This window comes from Dreissena polymorpha, chromosome 1 (assembly GCF_020536995.1).
Source record: "Dreissena polymorpha isolate Duluth1 chromosome 1, UMN_Dpol_1.0, whole genome shotgun sequence".
Classification (NCBI taxonomy): Eukaryota; Metazoa; Mollusca; class Bivalvia; order Myida; family Dreissenidae; genus Dreissena; species Dreissena polymorpha.
In genome coordinates, this window is record NC_068355.1 from 201,837,458 (window position 1) to 201,864,345 (window position 26,888).

The window sequence follows — 26,888 nt, forward strand, 5'->3', positions numbered from 1 at the left end:
ACATGTATGTAAATAAAGCAATTATCATATTCCAATATAAGCTATTAAAAACAGCTGCCAGGAATTATAAAATATAATATTTAATCCCTATCATTCAGCAATACAAGATTAATTTAAATTAACAAATTTATTTACCGGTAGTTTCAACGACATAAACAGGAGACGTTATCATCACATTAATCTAAAAACAATTATATCCAACATGTAATTTAATTTCTACGAAATTCTTGATTTGTATTTCAAGGTATAAGCTTTTCAGCAACCTGCTCAATACGTATGCTCTGTCCAGCGAGAGCTGTAACAAGTAAGTGCTCGACTACTCTTCCAGCTGTAACAAGTAAGTGCTCGACTACTCTTCCAGCTGTAACAAGTAAGTGCTCGACTACTCTTCCAGCTGTAACAAGTAAGTGCTCGACTACTCTTCCAGCTGTAACAAGTAAGTGCTCGACTACTCTTCCAGCTGTAACAAGTAAGTGCTCGACTACTCTTCCAGCTGTAACAAGTAAGTGCTCGACTACTCTTCCAGCTGTAACAAGTAAGTGCTCGACTACTCTTCCAGCTGTAACAAGTAAGTGCTCGACTACTCTTTCGGCGAGAGCTGTAACAAGTAAGTGCTTGACTACTCTTGCAGCGAGAGCTGTAACAAGTAAGTGCTCGACTACTCTTTCGGCGAGAGCTGTAACAAGTAAGTGCTTGACTACTCTTGCAGCGAGAGCTGTAACAAGTAAGTGCTCGACTACTCTTCCGCTTTCTCAGTACGAACCTCCCTCTGGCAATACTGGGCTTAACCGTTTGCATGCTGGGAAATTTGTCGTCTGCTAAAAATGTCATCTGCTGAATTTCTAAAATTAGCATTTTCTTCAAATTTTTTTCCAAGAATACTATCAGAATAGCAAACAGTTTGGATCCTGATGAGACGCCACGTTTTGGGGTCAGTGAAACCCCACACAAGGACCCCAAAAATGCCTGTAAAGTTTTATTCGAATACCTGAAGTAGAAACAGTGATATGAAAAAGTTGAAAGTTTACATGACCAAATTTCTAAGTGCATAAAGAGAGCACAAGACTGCTCAATTGCAGGATACAGTTATTAAACTTGGTCTGTGAAAGTTATATTAGAATACCTGAAGTAGAAACAGTGATATGAAAAGTTGCAAGTTTACCTTAACCAAATTTCTATGAATCTTAACCCTTTGCATGCTGGGAAATTTGTCTTCTGCTAAAATGTCTTCTGCTGAATTTCTAAAATAAGCATTTTCTGTGATTTTTTTTCAAAGAACACTTTCAGAATAGAAAACAGTTTGGATCCTGATGAGATGCCATGTTTTGTGGCGTCTCATCTGGATCCAAACTGTTTGCAAAGGCCTTCAAAATCTGGTTCCAGCGCTTAAAGGGTTAAAGTGGGCTTTATTCTGATAAAATGTAAATAAATGTTATCAAACTTTGTAATTCACATTGGCCTAACATAAAGCACATGTGAGAAGTTTCACTAGAATACCTGTAGTAGAAACAGTGATTATGAGAACATTTCCCTTCACCTTTAGTATAACATAGAACAGAGGCCAACAAATAGGTGAGTAATACAGCTCAAACTATTCAGTGAATAGTGGAGCAGTAAACTATATTTCACAGGGTTAATAAACAACATTTTGACAACTAGAGGACATAGGAACTTTGACATACAATCAAGTGAGTGAGGACACATTCAAGAGATCAAGAGCTAGTTGTCTTTTGCGAATTAATATCCTTGTTGTACATAAAAAAAATATTGCATAAAATATAATGTGTATGCCTGCAGTTTTCACAGTTTCTCATTACAAAAAATGCAACAGCCCCTTCTCAAAATAAAATACACTTTTTAACAAAATACGCTTTAAAAAGTGTATTTTTTCTGCATTTTTACCGAAAAGTGTATTTTTTCTGCATTTTTTTCATAATTAAGTGCACTGAAGTGCATTTTTTCTGTATTTTCATTATCTTTAAGTGTATTTTACTGTACTTTAAGTGTATCTTCTGTAGACAAAGTGCATCTTTTTATACAATAAGTGCATTTTTTCAATGAAGTGCATTTTTTGTGCATATTAGTGTATCTTCTGATTTGCAAAAAAAATATTCTTTCTGTACAAGTGTAGTTTTAGTGCATCTTCATAAAAAAGAGCAACACTATAGCAAATAACTGAAGTTAAAGGACAGAGATATAGTGTTTAATAGGAGGATTGTACTGAATTCTTTTTTATCTTCACATAATGTTTATGGTCTTATTATTACAATTTGTCTGCTCATAAAATATGTGAATCAGTAGAGCAGCTTTTAAAGGGAAAAGTACAACTAAATCAGGCTGTGGGTAAATAATTAAAAATATTGAAAGTGTCAAAAAAATTATGTGGGCTTGCCAGAATCAATTATACCTTCACAACATAAAAAACAAGTATTTGAACTTTCTTACACTGATATTTAACCCCAATTCAATTAATGTCTACCACATTGACTATTAACATACATTTTAAAAGACAATTTAAATAATATTTATAATATTATATTTATTTCCTAACACCATTCAGTATGTTATATTGAAATATTCACAATTAAATATAATATGCTAAGTGTGCTGTGTATTATTCAAAAAATATCAGATAAGATCAGGATCAGATAAGAGATCAATTAGCATCATAAACACTAATCTCTATCAGTGCTCCATCTAGCCAAAACAAAGGGGTGTTTATAGAATTTTGATTGGTTCTGGGACCATCTATTTGAAAACAAACCACTTTTGATTGGTTGGAGCACAGCAAGTTATTTGGAGCACATGAAGTTATTTTTGTAAACAATTTGGTTTTAGCAACTTAAATTGAGCTAAATTTTTAGGTATAATTCAGCAACATTAATTCTAGTGTCAAATGTCTTGAAATTCTTTCAGCACATGAACTATTGTGTGATGAAAACAATGTGTATTTACTACAATGTGTAAATCAACAATAAGTTTGTTGCAAAGAAGATTCAAAGTGGGTGGTTAAAGTGATCAACAACTGCCGTTTTTGTTTTTTTGGAATGCTGAAGAACAGCTGTAACAGGTTTGTATTTTCATTTCTGCATCTCTTTTTAATTAAATTAATTATGATCATTATCATATTTATGTATTGTCACTGGGAAATGTAACTGGATGAGTAAATGTAATGCAATTTTAAGGAAAAAAACACCATTTGAATTATTATGGCTGTATTTTATGGTTATTGTCATCTTAAAATTTATTTATACCTATTTCTTGTCATTAATGAACAGATTTCTTTCCCCCATATTTAATCAGAACTTTAATATTTTATATTTGAAGGTTTAACCCCAAGGTGAAATTTACATTGATCGGAAGATCCATTGGACAGAATGTGCATCATCGCCTGCCAAAAAAGGGAGCAAAAAGGGGACTACCTGATGTATGGACATGTATACCAGGCGAACTTGAGGGGAACAGGAGTGGGAAACCGTGCCCTGTAGCTTGTCCTTGACCAAGAAAAGATGGATTTGTTGAGAGGTAAAACTATATAATAAAGGTTATTGCAATTCAAAGACGTCACACTTCCCACCAGTCCACACAGCCAAAGGAGACCACATATATTAGTACATTTATTAACAGTATTTTCTATCAAACGTAATTTCTTTAAACTATTTATGAAAAGCGTTAATTCACATGTGATCACGAGATTAAAATTGCAAAAATAAACAAACAAAAACAACAAGCCAACAAACTTGTTTTGATTTAAATTTATGATATTTATAGCAACTGTTGAACAAGATTACCATAACAGCAATATTTAACACTTAAATTATAAAATATCTTTCAGGACCTGATCTCAAATGAGATCATGCACGAGAAGCGCCTCGCAGACCATGACAGTAGTATTCAGACCTGATCAGCTGGTGAAGTGCTCTATAAAGGGTTGCTTATGAATGCATTCTTTGTAAGGAACAGTGTATAACAACAAATATAGTGACAGGGGCTAAGCTGCTAAATATTGTCAGCATGTATGCAGTGATTTTCTTTGGAAATTCAAAACAACCTGTACGTACTGGCTCTCAGAAGGGCATGTTTTAGCGCAATAATGAACAAAAAAAGGAAGATCTTAAAAATAAGGTATAGATTTATATATATTTCATGAATACTGTTCATTTATCATATATTAGGATCCAGAATATGATTGAATTAAATGTGCTTCTTTTGTCCATATTAAAAAGGGATTTGGAATTAATGTAATATATAAAAATCTAGTAAATGATAGGGAAAACATTTCAGCTTAAGGAGGGGAAATCTTTAATATTTTTTTAAGTGGAAACCACCTGTATTTGGCTGTTAATCAGTTACCGATAATCAGAGGGGAGAAAAATCACTGGTATGAGCTTGATATTTTCAATTGTTAATTCCAGATAGGCAATAGCCCGTTTGAATCCTCTTTTTTATGTAGATATGTAACATTTGTTTTTGTTTTTTAAGGTTTAACATTCTAATAAAAGTGTGTATTTATCTATTGAATTGTACTTTTTGTTTTTTATGTATGTGTTTACACTAACCTTTCATTTAAAGAATGAATGCTGACTTCAAAATGCTGGGATTTTTGTTTAATTTGGTTAATTTTTAAGCATATTAATTTGAAGTGATGAAAAGTACACTTGAGCGTATAATGCGCTTAAAAAATTCACTTCCAACACTTCAAAAAGTGTATCATTTGTATGACTGAAAATGCACTCAAGTGTATTAATGCGCTTAAAAATTCACTTTTAATATTGTAAGGTGTATTATTTGTATGACCGGGAATGCACTCAAGTGTATTAATGCGCTTAAAAAAGTTCACTTTCAATTTTGTAAGGTGTATTATTTGTATCAGTGGAAATGCACTCAAGTGTATTAATGCGCTTACAAAAATTCACTTTGAATACTCAATGAAGTGTATTATTTGTATGACTGGAAATGCACTCAAGTGTATTAATGCGCTTAAATAATTTGCTTTTAATTCTGTAATGTGTATTATTTGAATGACTGGAAATGCACTCAAGTGTATTAAATTATTAATGCGTTTTAAAAAATTTACTTTGACCATAAAGTGTATTATTTGTATGTCTTAAAATACACTCAAGTGTATAAATGCACTTAAAAATAAACTTAAGCGCACTTATTATCTTAATAAACGCACTTAAGTGTATTATTTAGTGGAAAAAAAATACACTTAAATGTATAAACACACTAGTTAAAAGTGTTTTTTTTAACAGATTAAAATGCACTTGTTAAGCAAAAAATACGGTGCCAATAACATGCGCATTAAATGCGCATTTAATGTGCATTTAATGCGCATTAAATGCGCATTTAGTGCACTTTTTCGAGAAGGGCTAGATCATCAAATTATACTAGGCTATACAAAAATTAAATAAACTTTACAGCACATAATAGATGCATTTTTTATTTCAATCCTTTTCTTTACACACAAATTTATCTAATACATCACCTTGGTTAAATAAGTTTCTTATAACAAAAATAACTGTAAATTTAAAATAAAGATGAAAGGAAAACCAATGAAACATACTTGCACATCGTATTTACAATTGCATTGTTGTTGATAAAACACAATATATAGCGGAGCAACATATGGCAACGCAAACAAAAACACTTGCCAGATAAATTATTTAATTACCAGATATCAATTAAAAAGAAGAAGAGTGGAATGTGAAAAGTCTTTATATCTGAAAACAGGTATATGCAAATAGGCCAATGCTAGATATATTTGTAATCTTTAATGCTACCATAAACAAATACACACAAATTAAAGTGGGAAAACCCAGCTTAATGCATATGATAAAAGTGTCATTGCAGATTAGAAGGTGAAACAAAAAGAGTTTAAATATCGTTGAAACTCAGCATTTATAAAGATTAAAGTAAAGTTCATAACTCATAGCAATTTACGTCTCTATGGTTTTAAATATAGGTGAAATTCAGCCTTTTAAAAGAGTTAAGTCAAGTTCATACTTCATAGCAATTTACCTCTCTAAGGTTTTAAATAAAGTTGACACTCAGCCTTTTGAAAGAGTTTACTTAAAATCATAACTCAAAGCAATCAATGTTTAAATCACTGTGGTTTAACATGACCAATTATATATTTATGTTTTAAAATAGTTTATTTAAGTTATGGTTTTATTGAGTATATTTTTAATCATGTTTTGAAAGATTTTTTTTAATGTTCATAACCCAAAGCAATTTACATCTCCAATGTTTTATGAAATAAATTTTTTATCATGTTTTCATATTTACGTCTACATGGTTTTAAATATAACTTTAACTTGCCTAATTAATAACTCATAGCAATTTATGTCTCTATGTTTTTTAATTTAGTGAAAGCTCAGTCGTATCAATTAACGTCTCTATGGTTTTAAAAATAGTTGAAACTTAGCCATATTCTTAACTCATAGCAATTTATGTCTCTATGGGTTAAAATATAGTTGAAACTTAACTTAATTCATAAGCCATAGTTATCTACATCTCTTTGGTTTTTAACATAGTTGAAATTTAGCCTTATTAATAACTCATACAAAATGTAATCTCTATGTTTTTTTTATGAAGTTGAAACTAAGCTTTATTCATAAGTCGTAGTAATCTACATCTTTAGGGTTTTAAATACAGTTGAAACTCAGCAGGATGTCGCGAAGCCTCGTGAGCCTTCAAAGTATCCGAGCGACTCGACCTATACAAACAGAATCGACAACGAAATGGTTTGTCCCCTGTATGGGTCCTCATATGACGAATCAGATGAGATTTGGAAGGCTGCCTCAGTCCACATATCGTGCAAATGTTTTCACTTCGAACTTCTGTGATCATCCACTCAATGTTTGAACCGGCATCAGGGTTATTGGCGTCTGAAATAAAGGACGTAATGTAATTTTGGCCTCATCTCATATTTTCACAGATAAAATTTTATGCAATGTAACCTATATATTGCCTTGTGAGATTTTACGGTTGACCTGGTCCAGGTCAACACAACGCAATAGTACACTGCGATTTCTTTTGAAAATGGACATTCGAAAGGGTAGATATATACAATCAATCCTATTACATTTTAATCCCTTTAAAGTTTTTATGCTACTACTATTGACTCAGTGTTTGATTTTTAAACAAGAGATGTGTTAGTCAAAAACTCAATTCCCCCTATTGCGCCGCTTTGAAATATAATTTTTTTTGTTTGACCTTTGACCTTGAAGGATGACCTTGACCTTGAACATCCACCACTCAAAATGTGCAGCTTCATAAGAACGCCGCTTTGAAATATTTTATTTTTTTACCTTTGACCTTAGAGGATGACCTTGACCTTGAATTTCCACCACTCACAATGTGCAGCTTTATGAAAACGCCGCTTGGAATTATTTTTTGACCTTTGACCTTGAAGGATGACCTTGACCTTGAACTTCCACCACTCAAAATGTGCAGCTTCATGAGATACACATGCATGACAAATATCAAGTTGCTATCTTCAATATTATAAAAGTTATGGCCAATGTTAAAGTTTTCGGACGGACAGACGCCATATATTTGACATTTGACGTTGGAGGATGACCTTGACCTTCACCTTTCACCACTCAAAATGTTCAGCTCCATGATATACACATGCATGCCAAATATCAAGTTGTTATATTCAATAGTGAAAAAGTTATGGCCAATGTTAAAGTTTTTGGACGGACGGACAGACGCATATATTAGACATTTGACCTTGAAGGATGACCTTGAACTTCACCTTTCGCCACTCAAAATGTGCAGCTCCGTGAGATGCACATGCATGCCAAATATCAAGTTTCTATCTTCAAATATGCAAAAGTTATGGCCAAGGTTTAAGTTTTTTTTCGGACGGACGGACGGACTGACATACACACAACTGACTGACGGACAGTTCAACTGCTATATGCCACCCTACCAAGGGCATAAAAAGCAATGCAATGTTGATACTATTATGTAATATCTGTGTTGGCTTTCGGAACAATATTGCTTGACCATTAAAGAAGACCATTGAAACAAATGTTAATGACCCTCACTACGGGAAAACAGGGCTTAATGCATGAGCGTTTAGTGTCATCACAGATTAGACTGTGCAACCAGCATAGGCTTATATGGAAGTATACTTTTGGCTATTAAAGAATTTTTTGTTTTAAGGAAGTCTTTTCTTAATGAATTAAGTCTAGGGGGAAATTGTTGTCTTGGATAAATGCACAGACTTATCTGGGAGAACACTTTACACACATACATTAAGCCCAGTTTTCCCAGAAAGAGACTTGTATATCAAAGACACCAGTGGACCGAGGTGTGAGCTGTAATTCACAAATAGTAAAAACTAGTGGCACTACGGTGCTTACAACTGAGTTACAGGCAACTGCTAGTTCAAGAAGATATAAACAGGGCCTTGACATCCTTTAATGACATATCAAACGGAAACCAATTTAAAACTTAATGTGACAGTGACCTTGAATTTTGACCTAGTGACCCAATTTCAATAGGGGTCATCTTCTGTCCAAGGCCGATGCACATGTGAAGTATCAAGCCAATCCGTCCATTCGTTGACAAGTTATTGATCGGAATGATTTTCACTTATTGTGACAGTGACCTTGACATAAATACCACAATTTCAATAGAGGTCATCTACTGTCCAATGTCCATGGCCAAGCACACATGAAGTATCAAGCCAATCAGTCCATTCGTTGACGAGTCATTGATCGGAAACAAGTTTCACACTTATTGTGACACTGACCTTGTCCTTTGACCTATGTTCCCCAATTTCAATAGAGGGCATCTAACGTCCAAGGCCAATGCACATGTAAAGTATAAAGCCAATTGGTCAATTCATTGACAAGTTATTGATTAGAAACAAATTGGTCTAACGACAGACTGACCGACCAACATCCAGCAAAACAATACACCCCCTCTTCTTCAAAGGGGGTCATCATAATAATACAATTGTGTATATCTTGTTGCAATAACTCACTTGAAGAATAAGGCATTTTTATTATTTTGAAGATTTCTTTATTCATTCACACTATCAAATGTTTCTAGCTAAGACATATTAACACAATCTTTGCTTTTGAACAAGGCATTAGACATTCATCAAGTATACATGAACATACCAAGAAACTGAAACACTATTAATTATGAATTACACATATCAAGGGACTCTATTATTATATCAATTATTAACCAAAAAAAGTAACAAGCTTTTTAAAAAGTGACACTAGTTGATTAGGAACTTATATACTATTGGAAACATATTCACAGAACAGATATATGACCAGTTAAAAGTTAATTTTTTCAAGTAGTTACCTAATTATTAAGTAGAAACATTTTTCTTCATAAATAAACATCTTGACCCGCCCAGCAGGCATGAACTCCAATCCAAAATAAAGTATTCAAATTCATAGTACTTTACGTTTGAATAGTCATTGATAAGAAAAAAAAATGTACCTCACAACACCTACAGCGGGAATTCACAATTTTCTAGCTTTAAAGATGCTAGAAAAATTCCGCAAGTCATTTGTGCCAAGGTCCATAACTCTCTATGACTCTACAAAACGGAACTCAACGCATTCCTGCTCAGAAGCCAGCTGAAAATGGCTAAATGGATATGCAACCAGCATAAAACCAGAACAGCCAGCAAGTATCGTGCAGTCTGTTCAGGTTTTATGCTGTTTGCTGATCATCAGTACCTAAGGGTTGGATATTAGTCTTTAAAACTTATATCTAGTAAGAAAGGTCTTTAATTTGAATTTCTAACTGGCACAGACATGTCAAAAGGCATATCGGAGAGGCAAATGGTTGGATATTTAGCCTTTTAAACTTGAATCTATTAAAAAAAGTCTTTAATTTAATTTGATTTTCTTAGGCACTGCAACCATGTCAAAGTGCCTATCTGATTTGTAAAGGGTTGGAAATTTAGCCTTTAACACTTGAATTTAACTCTTTCAGTGCAGGAACCTAATTTTGAAGGCCTGTGCAAACAGTTTGGATCCAGATGAGACGCCACAGAATGTGGCGTCTCATCAGGATCCGAACTGTTTGCTATTCTGATAGTATTCTTTGAAAAAAATCGAAGAAAATGCTAATTTTAGAAATTTAGCAGACAACATTTTAGCAGAAGACAAATTTCCCAGCATGCAAAGGGTTAATAAGAAAGGTCTAAAATGTTTTTGGATAGTCAAATCGTCAAAGCGTGTTTCTGAGAGGGAAAGGTTACGGGTCTTGTTCACGCCCATGTAACGGCATGTATCCTCTTATAATGCTTTCTCAAGGCATCGCGCCGGTTACACCGATGGTCGCAGATGTTACACTGGTATGGCTTGGTCTGCAAGTGCGTCAATATGTGGCGACTCATGCTGTTCTTTCTGGGCATGGTTTGGCTGCAGACAAGGCACTTGAACGTCTTGCCACCGGACACGTTCGTGTGGCTGCTGATATACCGGTCTGTCGGGTCTGAAGAGGAATAAGTGACAAGGATTAGACGGGATGATGGGATTATATATGAGGTTTACTCTTGAAAACTAGGCTAAATGAAGTCCATTCTAAACATGGACGCTACATTCCGCTTTTATGAAATTTTTCGTTCAAAGAAAGTCTCATCTAAACAAAATCCAGTCTAGACGGAGAGTGTTGTCCTTGATTTTCATGCGCAGACAGCACAGATAACAAATCTACATAATTATATTAGATAGTATTTCTATAGCAGTGGGAAGTAAATCTAGGGGTAGGTTGACTTTTAAAGAAAACTGCCAAATAACAGCAAATGCTGATAAAGAATGGAGAAACTCTGAAATAAAACATCATTCTGTCTGTAAATTGTAATCTGAGCTTTGGTATAACCTGATTGTTAATGCCAATTTAAGACAGAAAATAAATCATAGAAAATTAAGAAAACTCTGTGTAATTATCCGAAAAGACATTAAGTAAAATTTAATTTTCGGTATGGTGCCTTTATCAAAATTTCAGAACTTTGAATTTCTGTAATTTTGATAAAGGCTCAATGTCCAGTAGTCAATAAAAGGAGTTTAATCAGATGATTAATTCTAGGGATGCAAGAGGTTACAAAAATAATTAACCGGTTAACCTTTATCCATAACCGATTATTAACCGGTTAACCGTAACGCCTTATGCGTAGTTAAAATGATTAAAGAGTACGTCAAAAATGTCATACCGCTCGCACCGTTCGGTAGAAACAAAAGTAATTTTCAATCGCTTGCGTTGATAACATGCCAGTTTTGTAATAAAATGTATTATACAATTTATTTAACAATTTTGTAAATGTATGCTATATACTAGTATTTGATTTAATTTTCCTGCGTAAATGCAAAGGAGTAACAAAGTAAATAACTACACAATGTTCATTTTCTCGTGTTATTAACTGTTTTTGGTTGGGCCGCTTATATTACGTTCGCGTCGTATCGCTCACGAAAATGATGTGTTTCTTTGTTCATTCTGTTTCAATTTTTGAAACTCAAATTTTCTCAATATAGAAATGTGCTTTGCTCTTTCAATTAATCAGTACATTTAGTTAATAGCGAAGTAGCTAATTATTATGATCTCAAATACTGATAGTTACGTATGTTTGTTAACGTACCATAGCGCGCAAATTTTAATCAATTACACAAATACTAAATTTTCAGGCTTTATTTTGTTTAAATATTTTAATTGATGTTTAATTATTTAATTATTTAATAATTTGCTTTGATAAATAACACTTGCATCGGACGGTAATGGTGGACTCGTTGGACGTAAATTATAATAATAATCATAATTTCTGATAAACAAAAACGACGTTAACTCGACAAAAAACAAACTACGTATGCAATTCTTGATAAAATTATTACTTATTAACACGAAATTTTCGCGAGCAATCAGTGTTGGATATTGGTTAACAAAACACGGTCCAATGTTTCAACTGTTTTTTATCGCGAGTTCAATAAACTTGCCAATTACGTCTTCGCTAATTGCTCCGACTCCCCGAAATTCGCTAGTTAAATTTTCGCGAGTTAAACAAAACAATAGTGTCAGTTATCAAAACGTACCCCCTATTTTTTATCACAAAGATATTGATTTATTGTTTTTATCACTTTGATTGTTGACACGTTATTTATTACCGTCGATGGTGCGGCATGTTGTTTTAACTAATAGCCAGCGCAAGTTGGCAGAATGTCTCACGCAAAAGTAAATCGTACGATTTATTCCATGAAAACAACATAATCAAATATTTTTATCAGGTTAACCTTTTCCCGAAAATATAACCGGTTAACTGGTCGTTTCGGTAGGTTAACCGGTTAACCTCTTGCATCCCTAATTAATTCAGAAAACATATAAATATGCAAAATAATCCACCAGTTCAAACAAAACTTTTGCTAAGTTTGGAAAACATAACTTGGCTAAGTTTGGAAAACATAACTAGGCTAAGTTTGGAAAACATAACTAGGCTAATTTTGGAAAACAAAACTTTGATAAGTTTGGAAAACAAACCTCCACTTCTACATCGTAAAAACAAGTCTATCCCATTACTAAATAACACGAAAACAGGCTCTTTGTAACTAAATCCAGTCCAAATGAACTGAGGTACAGATATATGCTTTCTTGCAAAGCAGAACTGTATAGCACACTCTTATCAGTGTATTACTTATTAACAAATCATTTGTACAGAAATTCTGTAAAACACAACGGACCAAAGCTACACAGATTATTGAATACTATAGATTTATCTATTTTTGTTAAAACAAAATTCGTGGATTCACAAAATCTGGCATTTTCCTTTAATTCTACCAGCTGTTAACCAGTCTCTTATAGTTATTTTACAGTTGGAAAACTGTCATTTCTACCAGCTGTTAACCAGTCTCTTATAGTTATTTTACAGTTGGAAAATTGTCATTCCTACCAGCTGTTCATCAGTCTCTTATAGTTATTTTACAGTTGGAAAATTGTCATTTCTACCAGCTGTTAACCAGTCTCTTTTAGTAATTTTACGGTTGGAAAATTGTCATTTCTACCAGCTGTTAACCAGTCTCTTTTAGTAATTTTACAGTTGGAAAATTGTCTTTTCTACCAGCTGTTAACCAGTCTCTTTTAGTAATTTTACAGTTGGAAGATTGTCATTTCTACCAGCTGTTCACCAGTCTCTTTTAGTAATTTTACAGTTGGAAAATTGTCATTTCTACCAGCTGTTAACCAGTCTCTTTTAGTTATTTTACAGTTGGAAAATTGTCATTTCTACCAGCTGTTAACCAGTCTCTTATAGTTATATTACAGTTGGAAATATTGTCATTTCTACCAGCTGTTAACCATGGAAAATTGTCATTTCTACCAGCTGTTAACCATGGAAAATTGTCATTTCTACCAGCTGTTAACCATGGAAAATTGTCATTTCTACCAGCTGTTAACCAGTCTCTTTTAGTAATTGTACAGATGACAAAGCTATACAAATAACAAGTACACATTACAATTTACAAAGTATTACAATAAATTCACTTTACTACATTTTTATTTACAAACAGTAAAAACATGATCGAATTTACAATTTTAGTACACAGATAAACAGACTATTAATTATTTAAAAAATTATAAACGTGGTGAATGTGCGCCTAACATGTGAATAATAATTTACAAACAAAGTAAAGACAATTTACAAACACAGTAAAGACATAATAAACCTGTGCCTTACACCTTATATAGCAAGTATAACCCTTCCCCACTCAGAAGCAAAGTGAAGATGGCTATGTGCAAACAGCATAAAACCAGAACAGCCTGCGAGTAACTTGCAGTCTGTTCAGGTTTTATGCTGTTTGCTGCTCATCAATATCTAAGGGTTGGAAATGAAGCCTTCAAAACTTGAATCTTGAAGAAATGTCTTTAATTAAATTTAACTTTCTAAAGAACAACAAATGCATTAAAATACGTATCTAAGCGGTAAAGGGTGAAACACAATTGGTAAAACAGATGTTCTGTAAAGCAATGACAGAGGATGGCTCTCCATCACTTCCCATTAGAAGGTTGTTGGGTGTTCACAGAAATGGGTGGACGTTTTTTTCATGTTTTTCACGTAGCTCTTGGGTAGCAAATATTGCGCGGCAAAATGTACAATTTTGAAATCCTAAGGGATGCATACATTGGACATGCTTCGTTAGCTCCAGCACTTTACGGAACGGCATGTCACAGTATTTACATTGGAACGGAAAGTCACTAGTGTGAGACTTGACGTGATTTCTCAAGGCATATGGGCTGTGACCCTTAAAGCTGCACACGCTACAGTAGAACTCTGGCACAGTTTGCCTTCCACTCGCGTAGAATTCCAGCTTAGTTTGCCTTCCACTCGCGCTGGCTGACTCAGATTCGGATCTGCAAGCCGTTTCAGCAAAGCCTGTGAAGAAAACTGCGAAATTGGCAACTTGTTGTGAATTAAAACATTTTTAAAATGTGTTGAACAAACAATATTTTTTGTGTGTGAAAAGTGTTTACATTTATCAATATAATGCAAAGTGTTGTCCCAGATAAGCCTGTGCAGTCTTCACAGGCTGATCAGAGATGACACTTTCCGCTTTAACTGTATTCTTCATTTAAAATAAGTCTCTTCTTTGCCAAAATCCAGTAAAGGTGAAAAGTGTCGTCCGTTACTAGCCTGTGTGGACTGCACAGTCTAATATGCGACAACACTTTACGCACATGCATAAAGCCCTGTTTTTCCAGAACCAAGCTTTACTATTCTGAGAAAGAATTGAGAAGCAGATTATGGATTTTTATCACTTTGCACAGAAAGACTGTTTGGTCATCAAAACTTTGCGTCGATTTTGTACATGTATTTTAGAGTGTGATTGCGAGAAAACTTCGAGTCACAAAAATTACAATGGAAGGGTCTTTGCCCAGTATGTACCATAACCAGGGTGCAGGATCACGTGTCTTTGTTGGGTTCCCAATTAAACGTCAATGGATGTAAACACACAGGTAAGTGCTTCTTTTTTCCAAATAACTTTTTAAAGCAATTTTCCTTAAGAATTTTAACTTGTGCATAAAAGATACATTTTTATGATGATTATGGCAATTTGAAATACAGTACATTATAATTATTTTATGTACTAAGCCTGTGTTCTAGTTTAAAAATTACATGTGAACTGCACCATTATGCTTCACGCAACATGAAACTTTGTCACTAGATTTCAGACGTATTCAAGGATTTATTCTTATACCTTAAGATATCGGCACAATCTGCAAGACAAAAACACTGTAGTCTATACACTAAAGATTTTTGCAAATGTATTTCAATAACTTGAGATTTTCGCAAAAATAAAGTTCTTAACAGTGTGTTTACATTCTGTCCAGCCTTTGTGAAAACCCCTGAAAACCCTGTGAATCCTTCATCCTGATAATATGTTGCTTCATTCTTGCCATAGTTTGAGCCTTCAATCCATACACTTTACAATAATGCACCATGCAACTGGTGTGTTTCTGTTTGTCTACTTTGAGAATTGAAACGCTCTTGGCTGGCATAACTCTCCAAAAAATCTGAAAAAGAAAACAGTAGCAAATTCATATCATAAGATAGAATAACAAAGTCAAAACTTTCAATGATGAACAATTTTGTTTTTAAACCACAAATAAAACTTTCTCAGTATCGAGCTTCAGATAAAACTCTTCTAATAAAAATGCATAGAAGTAGTTAATAAATTGTTAACAAATACTTCAAATTAAACTTATAATGGCATGTTTCTTAGTTATGTATAAAGTCTAGCAAATGAGCAACTAGAATCAGTACTGATATTATTTTTTTAATTTGTTATCAAATTCCAACCAGAGGGAGAACACATATGAGCTACGATCTGGGAGAATGGGTCTTACAGCACGTGTGTACAGTGTTGTCCCAGCTTAGCCTGGGTAATATGCACAGGCTAATCTGGGACGACACTTTCTGCTTTTATGGAATTTTTCGTTTTAAGGAGAGCTGTTTAAAAAAAAATTCCCATATAGGCTGCAGACTGCACAGGAAAATCTGGGATGACACTTTTTGCACATGCATTAAGCACCGTTTTCCCACAGCAACTTATACGAATTTACTTACACTTAGACCTATTGATAATTTCATATCCACTTGCGTTTGGTTGTGGGTGAACAGGGGTTGTATGTAAATGCAACTCATTTGCTCTCGGTGTACCATACTCGCAAAGGGAACACTGTAAAATTCAGTCCCTTACAAGGGTCTGAATATGACTAGCAGCCGACCTAGTACAATGCCCGCACACATTAACTGCTTAACTATTTCGATTAGGTCCTCAGCCACATTTGCCTTGGAATAATTTGTCAGTCTCGATGTGCTCATGTTTTCCATTTCAATGCAGACTGATGTATGAAACATATAACATCAAATTAAAAGGGCATAGCAATGGCCAAACAAGCTCAAAAACAAGTATTTCCATGACCAGCTGTGATTTGCCAAGAAATGATATCAATTTAAAAATGGTGCCTTTCAAATTAAGAATATCAGTTAATACTTCCCTCCTAATTAATAAATATTGTCAGCAATAACCAAAAAAAGATACGCTTGTGATAAAAACGAGGGATTATAAAGGTTACTGCTTAACACATTACCTCTTAGATATGTATTTTGACCCATATTTAGTCCCTTATCAAGTAAAATTTAATAAAAAGACCTTTTTTTATTAGAATCAAGTTATAACGGCTTCATTTCCAACCCTAAGATACTGATGAGCAGCAAACAGCATATAACCTGAACAGACTGCCGGTTACTAGCAGGCTGTTCTGGTTTATGCTGTTTAATTGCACATAGCAATTTTCACTTTGCCTCTGATTGGGAAATGGGTAACAGGGCTTTTGAACCTGCTCGTTTCCAGCCCTTGATATGTACAGAAAAACACAGAGGCCCTATTGAACAGTTTAATAGAGCAAAAAGTGAACGATGAATTACAATTTTCAAAACGTTCACAAGCCTTATCTGAGAGAACACTTAACGCACATGCATTAAACTCCATCTGAGAGAACACTTAACGCACATGCATTAAACTCCATTTTCCCAGAATGGGGCTACTGCACTTTAACCCTTTGCATGCTGGGAAATTTGTCGTCTGCTAAAATGTCGTCTGCTGAATTTCTAAAATTAGCATTTTCTTCGTTTTTTTCAAAGAATATTATCAGAATAGCAAACAGTTTGGATCCTGATGAGACGCCACGTTCTGTGGCGTCTCATCTGGATCCAAACTGTCTGCAAAGGCCTTCATAATTTGGTTCCCGCACTGAAAGGGTTAAATTTTCTTTCAGGCACTCTTTATTGTCATCATTCAAAATATTGTCTTGACTTTTTTTTTATCCTAATCTCCATAATTGATTTATTTTCCCCTGAAGTCTCTCCTACACTGTCCCATGCTTCGCCTCATGCACGCACAGGCTGTGTCTTTCCTACACTGCCCCATGCTTCGCCTCATGCACGCGAAGGCTGTCAGCTCGTGCGGACCGGTACTCGCAGTACCGACACTTGAACGGTTTGTCTCCGGTATGGACCCGCATGTGCCTGATGAGGTGCGCGCGGGAGGCCTGCGTTTTCCCGCAGACAGGGCACAGGTGAAATGATAGGCCTAACTGACCAGCGGGAGATTTCTGTGCCAGGGCCAGAAGGTTGTCCATCTGAGCAGAAGAGATTGACGATCCCTGTACCGCCAAACTGGCAACTGCAAAACGAAAATGAGTATTCAGGGGAGATAATTTAGTAATTAGCGGTATTATTTGCATGCTTAAGATTTCTGTTTTTGCTTGTCTGTACATAGAAAATCTAATAAATGTGTAACATGTTACTTTTTTTTGCAAAAAAAATGCATACCAAGTCTAATAAATGCATAACATGATGTTACTATTTTTAGCTATAACTAAAATACATTTCAATTAACAGGGGGACATACATAACAATAATCCAGTAAATAAAAATACCCCCGCCAGTACCAACTCAAAAATAGCTGATCTGGTTAAAAATTTCAATTTTTAATAGATGCAGACAATTCAGAATTAATTGCAAGGCAATATTGGCATACATGTGAAGATAATAAGCTGAAAATGAGAAATAATGACCCTGCTTTTATTGCACTTTTTATTTTCAACTTATTCATCAATCATCATACAGTAATAAAAGCAATTAAAACTAAAACAAGCAAATTCGTTGAATTGATATCCCCGCCAATACGCTTCTGGACACAAAAGTGTTATATTTGACACTCAGCTAAAAAAGCATTATTTTAAGATACAAAGGACCATAACTCCGTTATTCACAGATGGTGTACAATGTCATTTGGCATGCATCATCCTCTTGTTTATATATATATATATATACTCATACCAAGTTTCAATGAAATCTACCAAAGCACTTCCAAGATATGGCTCCGGACACAAAAGTGCCGGACGGACGGAAGGACGGAAAGACGGACGGACAACGCCAAAACAATATCCCTCCGCCTATGGCGGGGGATAATAATATTGCACACCTTCACCCGATTTCACTTAAATACAACTTTTCTGCCTGAACAATGAACAATTAAATCACATGAATAAAACAGATTGTTATGCACTGTCCATCGAGGCAGAAACTTAATAATAATTATAATACTGTTATATTAATGAAGTTCTCAAATACTCAGCAAGTTAAAGTTTTTGAGGATTGTTAGCTCTGAAATCCACATGGAATTCTCTAAAAATAAACAAATGTATAGCCATCATACTTTCACTTGAGATTTCTGACTCCATAATCAAATTGCTAAAAGATAAAAAATAAATTACAATACACAATTAAACACTTTCCCTAAGGCTTCAACAGCAATATCGACCTGATTGCTAAAAACTTAACAACTAGTTCTAACGGCCGTAAATTTTTGGATCAAGTTAGATAGTTGAGTTTCAGCCATCAGGCCCTTTTCATATTAAACAAGCAAATTCGTTGAATTGATATCACCCGCCAATATGCTTCTGGACACAAAAGTGTTTATCTGTTATAAAAAGCATTTTTTAAAGATACAAAGGGCCGTAACTCCGTTATTAACTGATGGTGTACAATGACATTTGGCGTGCATCATCCTCTTATCCATATATATACTCATACCAAGTTTCAATGAAATCCGCCAAAACACTTCCAAGATATGGCTCCGGACGGACGGACGGAAAGAGTCAAGACGGACGGACCGACAGCGCCAAAACAATATCCCTCCGCCTATGGCGGGGGATAATAAATGGCTGCCAAGTTGGTCAATAACGCATGCAAAGAGTTCACACAATCGTACATCAGTGTAACACTTCAGATTTCAAATGGTGCCTCAGTTCATGCGATCTCAGATTGTCTGCCCTTGTGGCGCGATAGTCGCAAAACTGACATTTGAAAGGCCGGTCCCCCGTATGTTGGCGCATATGACGTTCCAAGTGTGACCTTGATGGCTGGTTCTTACCGCACAACGTACACAGAAAAAATTTCATTGGCCTTTTACTGGGCATGGCAGGGCTGATATTCAGTGAGGATAAATAGTCTTCATCCCCGGGGCTTCCAGTTCCAAGCTGCACATCAAAGAAACCTGAAATTCAAACATTTAATAAAGATAACTTTGTTGCTTTTTTTATTGCGAATAAACACACAGATTTGTGCAATGAAAACTACAGCTTTGTCACAAATGTCAGCTATGTCAAAAGAAATCTGAAATTCAAACATTTTTTCTTAGATCTTTTTTGTTACATTTTTCATATTTACTGCCAATAAACACAAAGGGATCTGCAATTCAAACTAGAGCTTCATCACAAATGTCAGCTACATGAATGTCAAAAGAAATCTGAAATGCAAACATTTTTTAAAAGATTTTTTTTTTTTTTTTTTTCATAGTCTATTGCCAATAAACACAAACATTTATACAATTCAAACAAATTGTTTATCACAAACGTCAGCTATGATCAATAGCAAATAACTGAGGAATGTGTTGATAACACGTGAAAAAGGAGGCGTTTGCACATTCAAACAACAGGGTGATGCTATCAACCCTTTCCCACTTAGAAGCAAAGTGCAAATGGCTATGTGCAAACAGCATAAGACCAGAACAGCCTGCGAGTAACTCACAGTCTGTTCAGGTTTTATGCTGTTTGCTGCTCACCGGCATCTTGTTTATCAAGGGGTTGGAAATGAAGCCGTAAAAACTTGACTCTAGTAAGAAAGGTATTCAATTAAATTAAATATTCTAAGGGCCTTCAAATGTGTGAAAATACGTATCTAAGTGGTTAAAGGTTATTAATGTTTGAATTTAATCAGTTGAGAAATGTGAAACTACATGACTCCAACAATAAACTGACCGACCGACAAAACGACTGACCCACAGAGCTTCTCTAATAAACACCCTACCTTGGGGAGTATAATAAAGGGTGCGTGAGTACCCGGGTCAGCTTTCCGCTTTAACATATCCTTGCATAATGTTAACCCATTTATGCCTAGTGGACTCTCCCATCCTTCTAAATTTGATCAATTTATTTCCAAATTAGGGATGTCTAGTATATTTATTTCTATGTTTAGAATATTTCTTACAGAAATTACTTTAAGCTAACAGCGCAGACCCATGTGAGACACCGCATCATGCGGCGTCTCATCTGGGTCTAGGCTGTTTGCCAAGGCATTTTTCTAGACGCTAGGCATAAATGGTTTAAACTATTCATAACATAAACAACTATTGGCTTGTAAGGAAACAAACATTCACAACTAAATGTATTCATGAATACAATTGAGATTATCACATAGAACGTGACAGCAACCAACCAGAATTATCACAGCATATTTCATATCAAGTATGTTTGATTAAATTATTGAAAGCACAATTTAAAAAAAATCCAAAGAGTCTTAATCAACACAGCATATTAGAAAGGCATTGTATACAATTTGGTAGCTTATATAAACATCTATTTTCTAGTATGGAATTACAAATGATGTACAAAACAAGAGGATGGTTCAATAAACTATCCCTCAAGGAAGATGGGTCAGTATCAATTCATCGAACCATACCAATTAGTCATTGATCCAAATTAGGTCATTGAGGAGGTTATAAGGAGATCAGGTGACGTGAGTGCATAAAGTGTTGGATGGAAATATTGAAGCTCTTTAGTAAGTGTGTTGATTTCAATTAAACATAAACAGACAATTTTGGTTTACAAATCTTCTGTTTTTTCCCTTCTTTATAAAGTACTAGATAACGGCACTTATCCAATTAGAAAAAAAATTACAAATTTTCCAATTTCCCAATTGCTGTCAAAAAAAGTCCAAATTGATGGTTTCTTAATATTTTTTTTTAATGCAACATTTAGTTAGTTTCCCTATTCAGTCTATGGCTTGAACCTAGGTAAATATAATATTGACATCTTGTCAAAATTTAGCTATCAATTTTAAAGTATGTGGAAGCAAAAAAAGGATACAAGGATTTCCCAATATGGCGACTTCACAACGCAAATTTTCCCAATGTCAGGGTTTTTCGCTCACAATTTTCACAATTGGACTGGTACCGATACTTTTGCTAATTGGGCAAAAAAATTGCTGCAAATGTATATGTATGGCCATTTTAAGGTCACAATGAGGTCAAGTGATGTAGGTAAGTCACATACATGTACATGTATATGCAAGAATGAAAGCTTTGTAGCACTCGGGGTTTGTGCTCAACAAAAAGCATAAGTTTGGAATCACCTTGAATTTGGACTTTCTGAACAAGTCTAAAACCTAAAGTAGGTCAATGTCAGGGTAAAAAAAGGTCCAGTGATGCATGCTGGAAAATTTGTCTTCTGCTAAAATGTCGTCTGCTGAATTCCTAAAATTAGCATTTTCTTCGATTTTTTTTCAAAGAATACTTTCAGAATAGCAAACAGTTTGGATCCTGATGAGACGCCACGTTTTGTGGCGTCTGATCTGGATCCAAACTGATTGCAAAGGCCTTCAAAATTCGGTTCCCGCACTGAAAGGGTTAAGAGTGTTCAAATATAGCATCCATACAAGTACCAAAGCTTTGGAGAAAGCGGTTTTCATGTTATGGGAAAGCATCATCTAGGTTTAACCTCTTATGGCCCAACTGCCAGATTTACCAATAGGCCAATGACTTGCTACATATAATGTGTTATCAGGTTTGGTGATTGCAAATTTAAGATATTAAACAGAAAACCCTACCGTCCGAAATATGCCATTCATATAACCAGGATGTTTAACTTTTGTTGTTCATTAACTAACTTATTAATCAATGTAGAGTGTAACAAGAATATCAAAGAAAGTTCTCTATTTGTTTTTTAATGGAATGACTTAATTGCTACATGTATATACATATTTGCCATAGAATGGAATTGTGAATGAAGCTATACGAATCGCAGTCAACAATAACCACTGGTTGCAGTATCACTTCAACACAAAATTGAATTCCAAGTTGTGTAAAAAAAATGGGTAAAATAGAGCAAGTAAGTTGTCAAAAGACTGAAACCCAGAGTTGTATTTCGTTTCTGAATACCTGTTAAATGTCCTTTAAATGTTGTTTTGAATACATTTACGTCTAATTGCTAAGTGACTCGAAGACTGTTAAACTTTTATGCTCTTTGCTGCTCATCAGTATCTAAGGGTTGGAAATGAAGCCTTTAAAACTTAAATGTAGTAACAAAGGCCTTCAACTCTTTCAGTTCGGGAACTGAATTTTGAAGGACTTTTCAAACAGTTTGGATCCAGATGAGACGCCACAGAACATTTTAGCAGATGACAAATTTCCCAGCATGCAAAGGGTAAATTAAATTTATCTTTCTAAGGGCCTACAAATGCGTCAAAATACGTATCTATGTGGTAAAGGGTTAAAGAACTCAAAGTGAAAAAAATTGCAAACAAAAACGGCTTGTATAAAAAAACAGGATTCTTCTACAATGAAGTCAAGATGTATCCAGATACTACACAATGAAGTCCAGATGTACAAAAAAATGTATCCAGATACTACACAATGAAGTCAAGATGTATCCAGATACTACACAATGAAGTCCAGATATATCCAGATACAACACATATCACACAGAAAATTCCCCATCATTTTTCTCAGCATGGGCTCTCTTCATGTGATCCAGCATGTGGTGTTTCCTGGAGAACTTTCTCTCGCAGACCTCGCACGTGAACGGACGTTCTCCAGTGTGGGTCCGTCTGTGTCGAACCAGCCAGGACTGGGCGTAGAACTTCTTGTTGCAGAATTCACACACCCACACTGAAAGCGTTTTCACAGAGCCCGGGAGGTGGATATTGTCCACTGAAAAGAACACAGGAGATTGAAAAAAAATGAAGAAAATACATCATTAGTGACTAAATTATAACCTATACATTAAAATGGGTTACCATTCTTAAATCAACAAAGTAACAGAACTCCAATGGGTATCTGATAAAAATTCAACAAAATAACCTCAATATCAATATAAATAGCCCATAAACCAGGGCATGAATAGGTATCCAATCTTAAATCAACAAAACAACCCATATATAAATACAACCAGCGCATTAAATATAACAATTTTTTTAAACCTTCAATGGGATTTCTTCAGATGTGGCAATTAGGAAATGTGATGTTTTACCCCAGATTTGGAAAGTGACATTTACTGGTACTTTATAAAGAAGGAAAAAAAAAAACTATATGTAAATCTAACTGGCAAAAGAAAGAGGACAACCATGGGTATATATCAATATACATGTACATAGCACATGAAAACACACACTCATGGGGTATCCAATTTTTGTTTTAAGATATTATTGGTTAACCACGTCATCAGAGTTCTTATATATTCTTGCTTGAAGGCGGGATGAGTAAGCTGAGGCAAATATAGATCATCAAATTATATAATGCATTGTTTTGATCTGAAAAAACATAAGTAAATAGAAATGTATGATATTTTATTTAAGCAAATCTATTTAAAGAAATAAGAACAATAACATATTAAACATTCAACAATCCTTTATTCAAGATTAATCTTTGTTTGCAAAATGGTCCAATAAAAAGCATGAATAAACAAGAGCACTGCATAACGGGTGCCAACGCTCGGCTGCAGGTGCAGTTTTGAATAAATGAAAGCTTGTCAGAATTTTTATTTTTATTTTAGAGCCAAATGTCAAGGTTTAAGCACGACGTGGATGGCAGACGCCGAGCTGGCTATGACAATACCTCGGGTTTTCTCCAAAAACAGCCAAGCTAAAAATGTGGTGCGTTGCGAGTCATGCCAGTCAGTAGATCTACAACTGCCCTATCTTGTACAAACTTGACATTGATAAAATCATGCACTATTCACTTTAAACGGAGGTTGTTGTTTTTATTATTGCTTATTATTTTCAATTTGCATGTTGTTTTTTTTTATTTCCAATCTTTTAACATCTGTTTATGTATGCAACTGTATCATTTTGATGAAATGAGTACAATAGCTGAAGACTATAAGCAGAGCTTTATAAGTACGTACAATTAAAGAGAAATCTTAAGATACAAAGTTAGTATAAACCGCGGTCTTAAATAGAAATAATACTTGTAGTTCATGGCTTGTTGTCAAATAACTAGTATAAAGCAGTCTTAAATGAAATAATACTTGTAGTTCATTGCTTGTTGTCAAATAACTAGTATAAAGCAGTCTTATACAAGGGCTGTTTGTAAAACATGCATGCCCCCATATGGGCTCTCAGTTGTAGTGACAGCCATTTTGTAAATATGTTTTTTGTCACTTTGACCTTGACCTTTGACCTAGTGACCTGAAAATCAATAGGGGTCATCTGCGAGTCATGATCAATGTACCTATGAAGTTTCATGATCCTAGCCATAAGCTTTCTTGAGTTATCATCGGGAAACCATTTTACTATTTCGGGTCACTGTGACCTTGACCTTTGACCTAGTGACCTGAAAATCAATAGGGGTCATCTGCCAGTCATGATCAATGTACCTATCAAGTTTCATAATCCTAGGCATAAGCGTTCTTGAGTTATCATCTGGAAACCATTTTACTATTTCGGGTCACCATGACCTTGACCTTTGATCTAATGACCTCAAAATCAATAGGGGTCATCTGCGAGTCATGATCAATGTACCTATCAAGTTTCATGATCCTAGGCATAAGCCTTCTTGAGTTATCATCCGGAAACCATTTTACTATTTCGGGTCACCGTGACCTTGACCTTTGACCTAGTGACCTGAAAACCAATCTGAGTCATCTGCTAGTCATGATCAATCTACCTTTCAAGTTTCATGATCCTAGGCATAAGCGTTCTTGAATTATCATCCGGAAACCATTTTACTATTTCAGGTCAGTGTGACCTTGACCTTTGACCTAGTGACCTGAAAATCAATAGGGGTCATCTGCTAGTCATGATCAATCTTCCTATCAAGTTTCATGATCCTAGGCATAAGCGTTCTTGAATTATCATCTGGAAACCATTTTACTTTTTCGGGTCACATTGACCTTTACCTTTGACCTAGTGACCTCAAAATCAATAGGGGTCATCTGCAAGTCATGATCAATGTACCTATGAAGTTTCATGATCCTAGGCCTAAGCGTTCTTGAGTTATCATCTGGAAACCACCTGATGGACGGACGGACCGACCGACCAACAGACCGACCGACATGTGCAAAGCAATATACCCCCTCTTCTTCGAAGGGGAGCATAATTAAAATAATACTTGTAGTTCATTGTTTGGTGTCAAATAACTAGTATAAAGCAGTCTTAAATAGAAATAATACTTATAGTTCATTGTTTGGTGTCAAATAACTATATGTATTATAAAGCAGTCTTAAATAGAAATAATACTTGTATTTCATTGCTTGTTGTCAATAAACTCATGACCAGAAGTTAAGATGCTTCGCACCCGTGATTTATCCCCTATGCACCCAAACTTCTTGCCATGGGTTATTTGACAACAAACTATGACCAGCATGTACTATTTCTTACATTATTGCATACCGGACAAATCCATGTGCTCAGGTATTAGATGATCCACATAAAATTGGTATTGTCCCATTAAAGTATTATGGATTTTGGGGGGTGTAACTATCCGATTTGTTTGAGCTACAGTAGGTTTTCGGGTTATTGATGTGCAATTTAAAGATGTTATACTGTATACACCATTCACATTCCACCGTGTAGTCAAATTTACCACAATTTTAGTTTCGGTAACTCTTTCCACCACTCACCAACTGTAAATCTCTATCATAATTCACCCATAACTAGTGCAATGACCCCTTTACAATCACCCACAGAAACACCAACTCAAGCGTATATACATGTACATATGAGCGTGTTCTGAGAAAACTGGGCATAATGCATGTGCGTCAAGTGTCGTCCCCCACAGGCTAATCAGGGACGACACTTTCCGCTTTTATGACACTTTTCGTTTAAATGAAGTCTCTTCTTAGCAAAAATCCAATTTAGGTAGAAAGTGTCGTCCCTGATTAGCCTGTGCGGACTCATATCACCACCACTGAGTCTATTCATTCTGTACTCCCATTTCGTTCCATGAGATCTGCTCAGAGTCTGAACTATTCCATGTCGCAGCGTCATCCCCATCTTGTTCATCGTTCCTCTGAGATTTTATTGTGCTTGACATCTCTTTTTTATTGTGACCAAAAGTCTGTTGGTGATACCTGAGCGCACTTATGTCCCTGTACCGTTTTCCACATGCACACTTGAAAGGTTTATCTTTAGTATGGACGACCATGTGGCGAACCAGTTTGCTCTTGTAGGGGAACACTTTCTGGCACACTTCACAAATACTAAGACGGCCTCCCGGTGTCTTGTGAACGCTCGCTGCCACTTGATTTGTCAGTATTGTGGCCTCTGAAAATAAAATGACACAGTTAATTAATTTCCTGTA

General features: G+C 35.1%; 1 protein-coding gene across 31 annotated transcripts in view; it reads right to left on the bottom strand.

The window, feature by feature from the left end:
• The window catches only part of LOC127864620 (zinc finger and SCAN domain-containing protein 10-like), a 154,560-nt gene that overhangs the window by 67,979 nt on the left and 59,693 nt on the right, over positions 1–26,888 (bottom strand). Inside the window, exon 5 of one of the 31 annotated variants that reach the window (XM_052404447.1) lies at positions 5,428–6,890. The exons of 23 other annotated variants lie outside the window; for them this stretch is intronic. In XM_052404447.1, coding sequence (XP_052260407.1) covers positions 6,640–6,890 — 251 coding nt within the window. In that variant the 3' untranslated portion in view covers positions 5,428–6,639. Of the gene's footprint in view, positions 1–5,427; positions 6,891–9,028; positions 10,480–14,760; positions 17,712–18,507; positions 19,590–19,858; positions 23,301–23,978; positions 26,852–26,888 lie in introns of those variants that run through there. 7 more of the 31 variants (XM_052404451.1, XM_052404446.1, XM_052404445.1 and 4 more) reach the window with 7 other exon arrangements.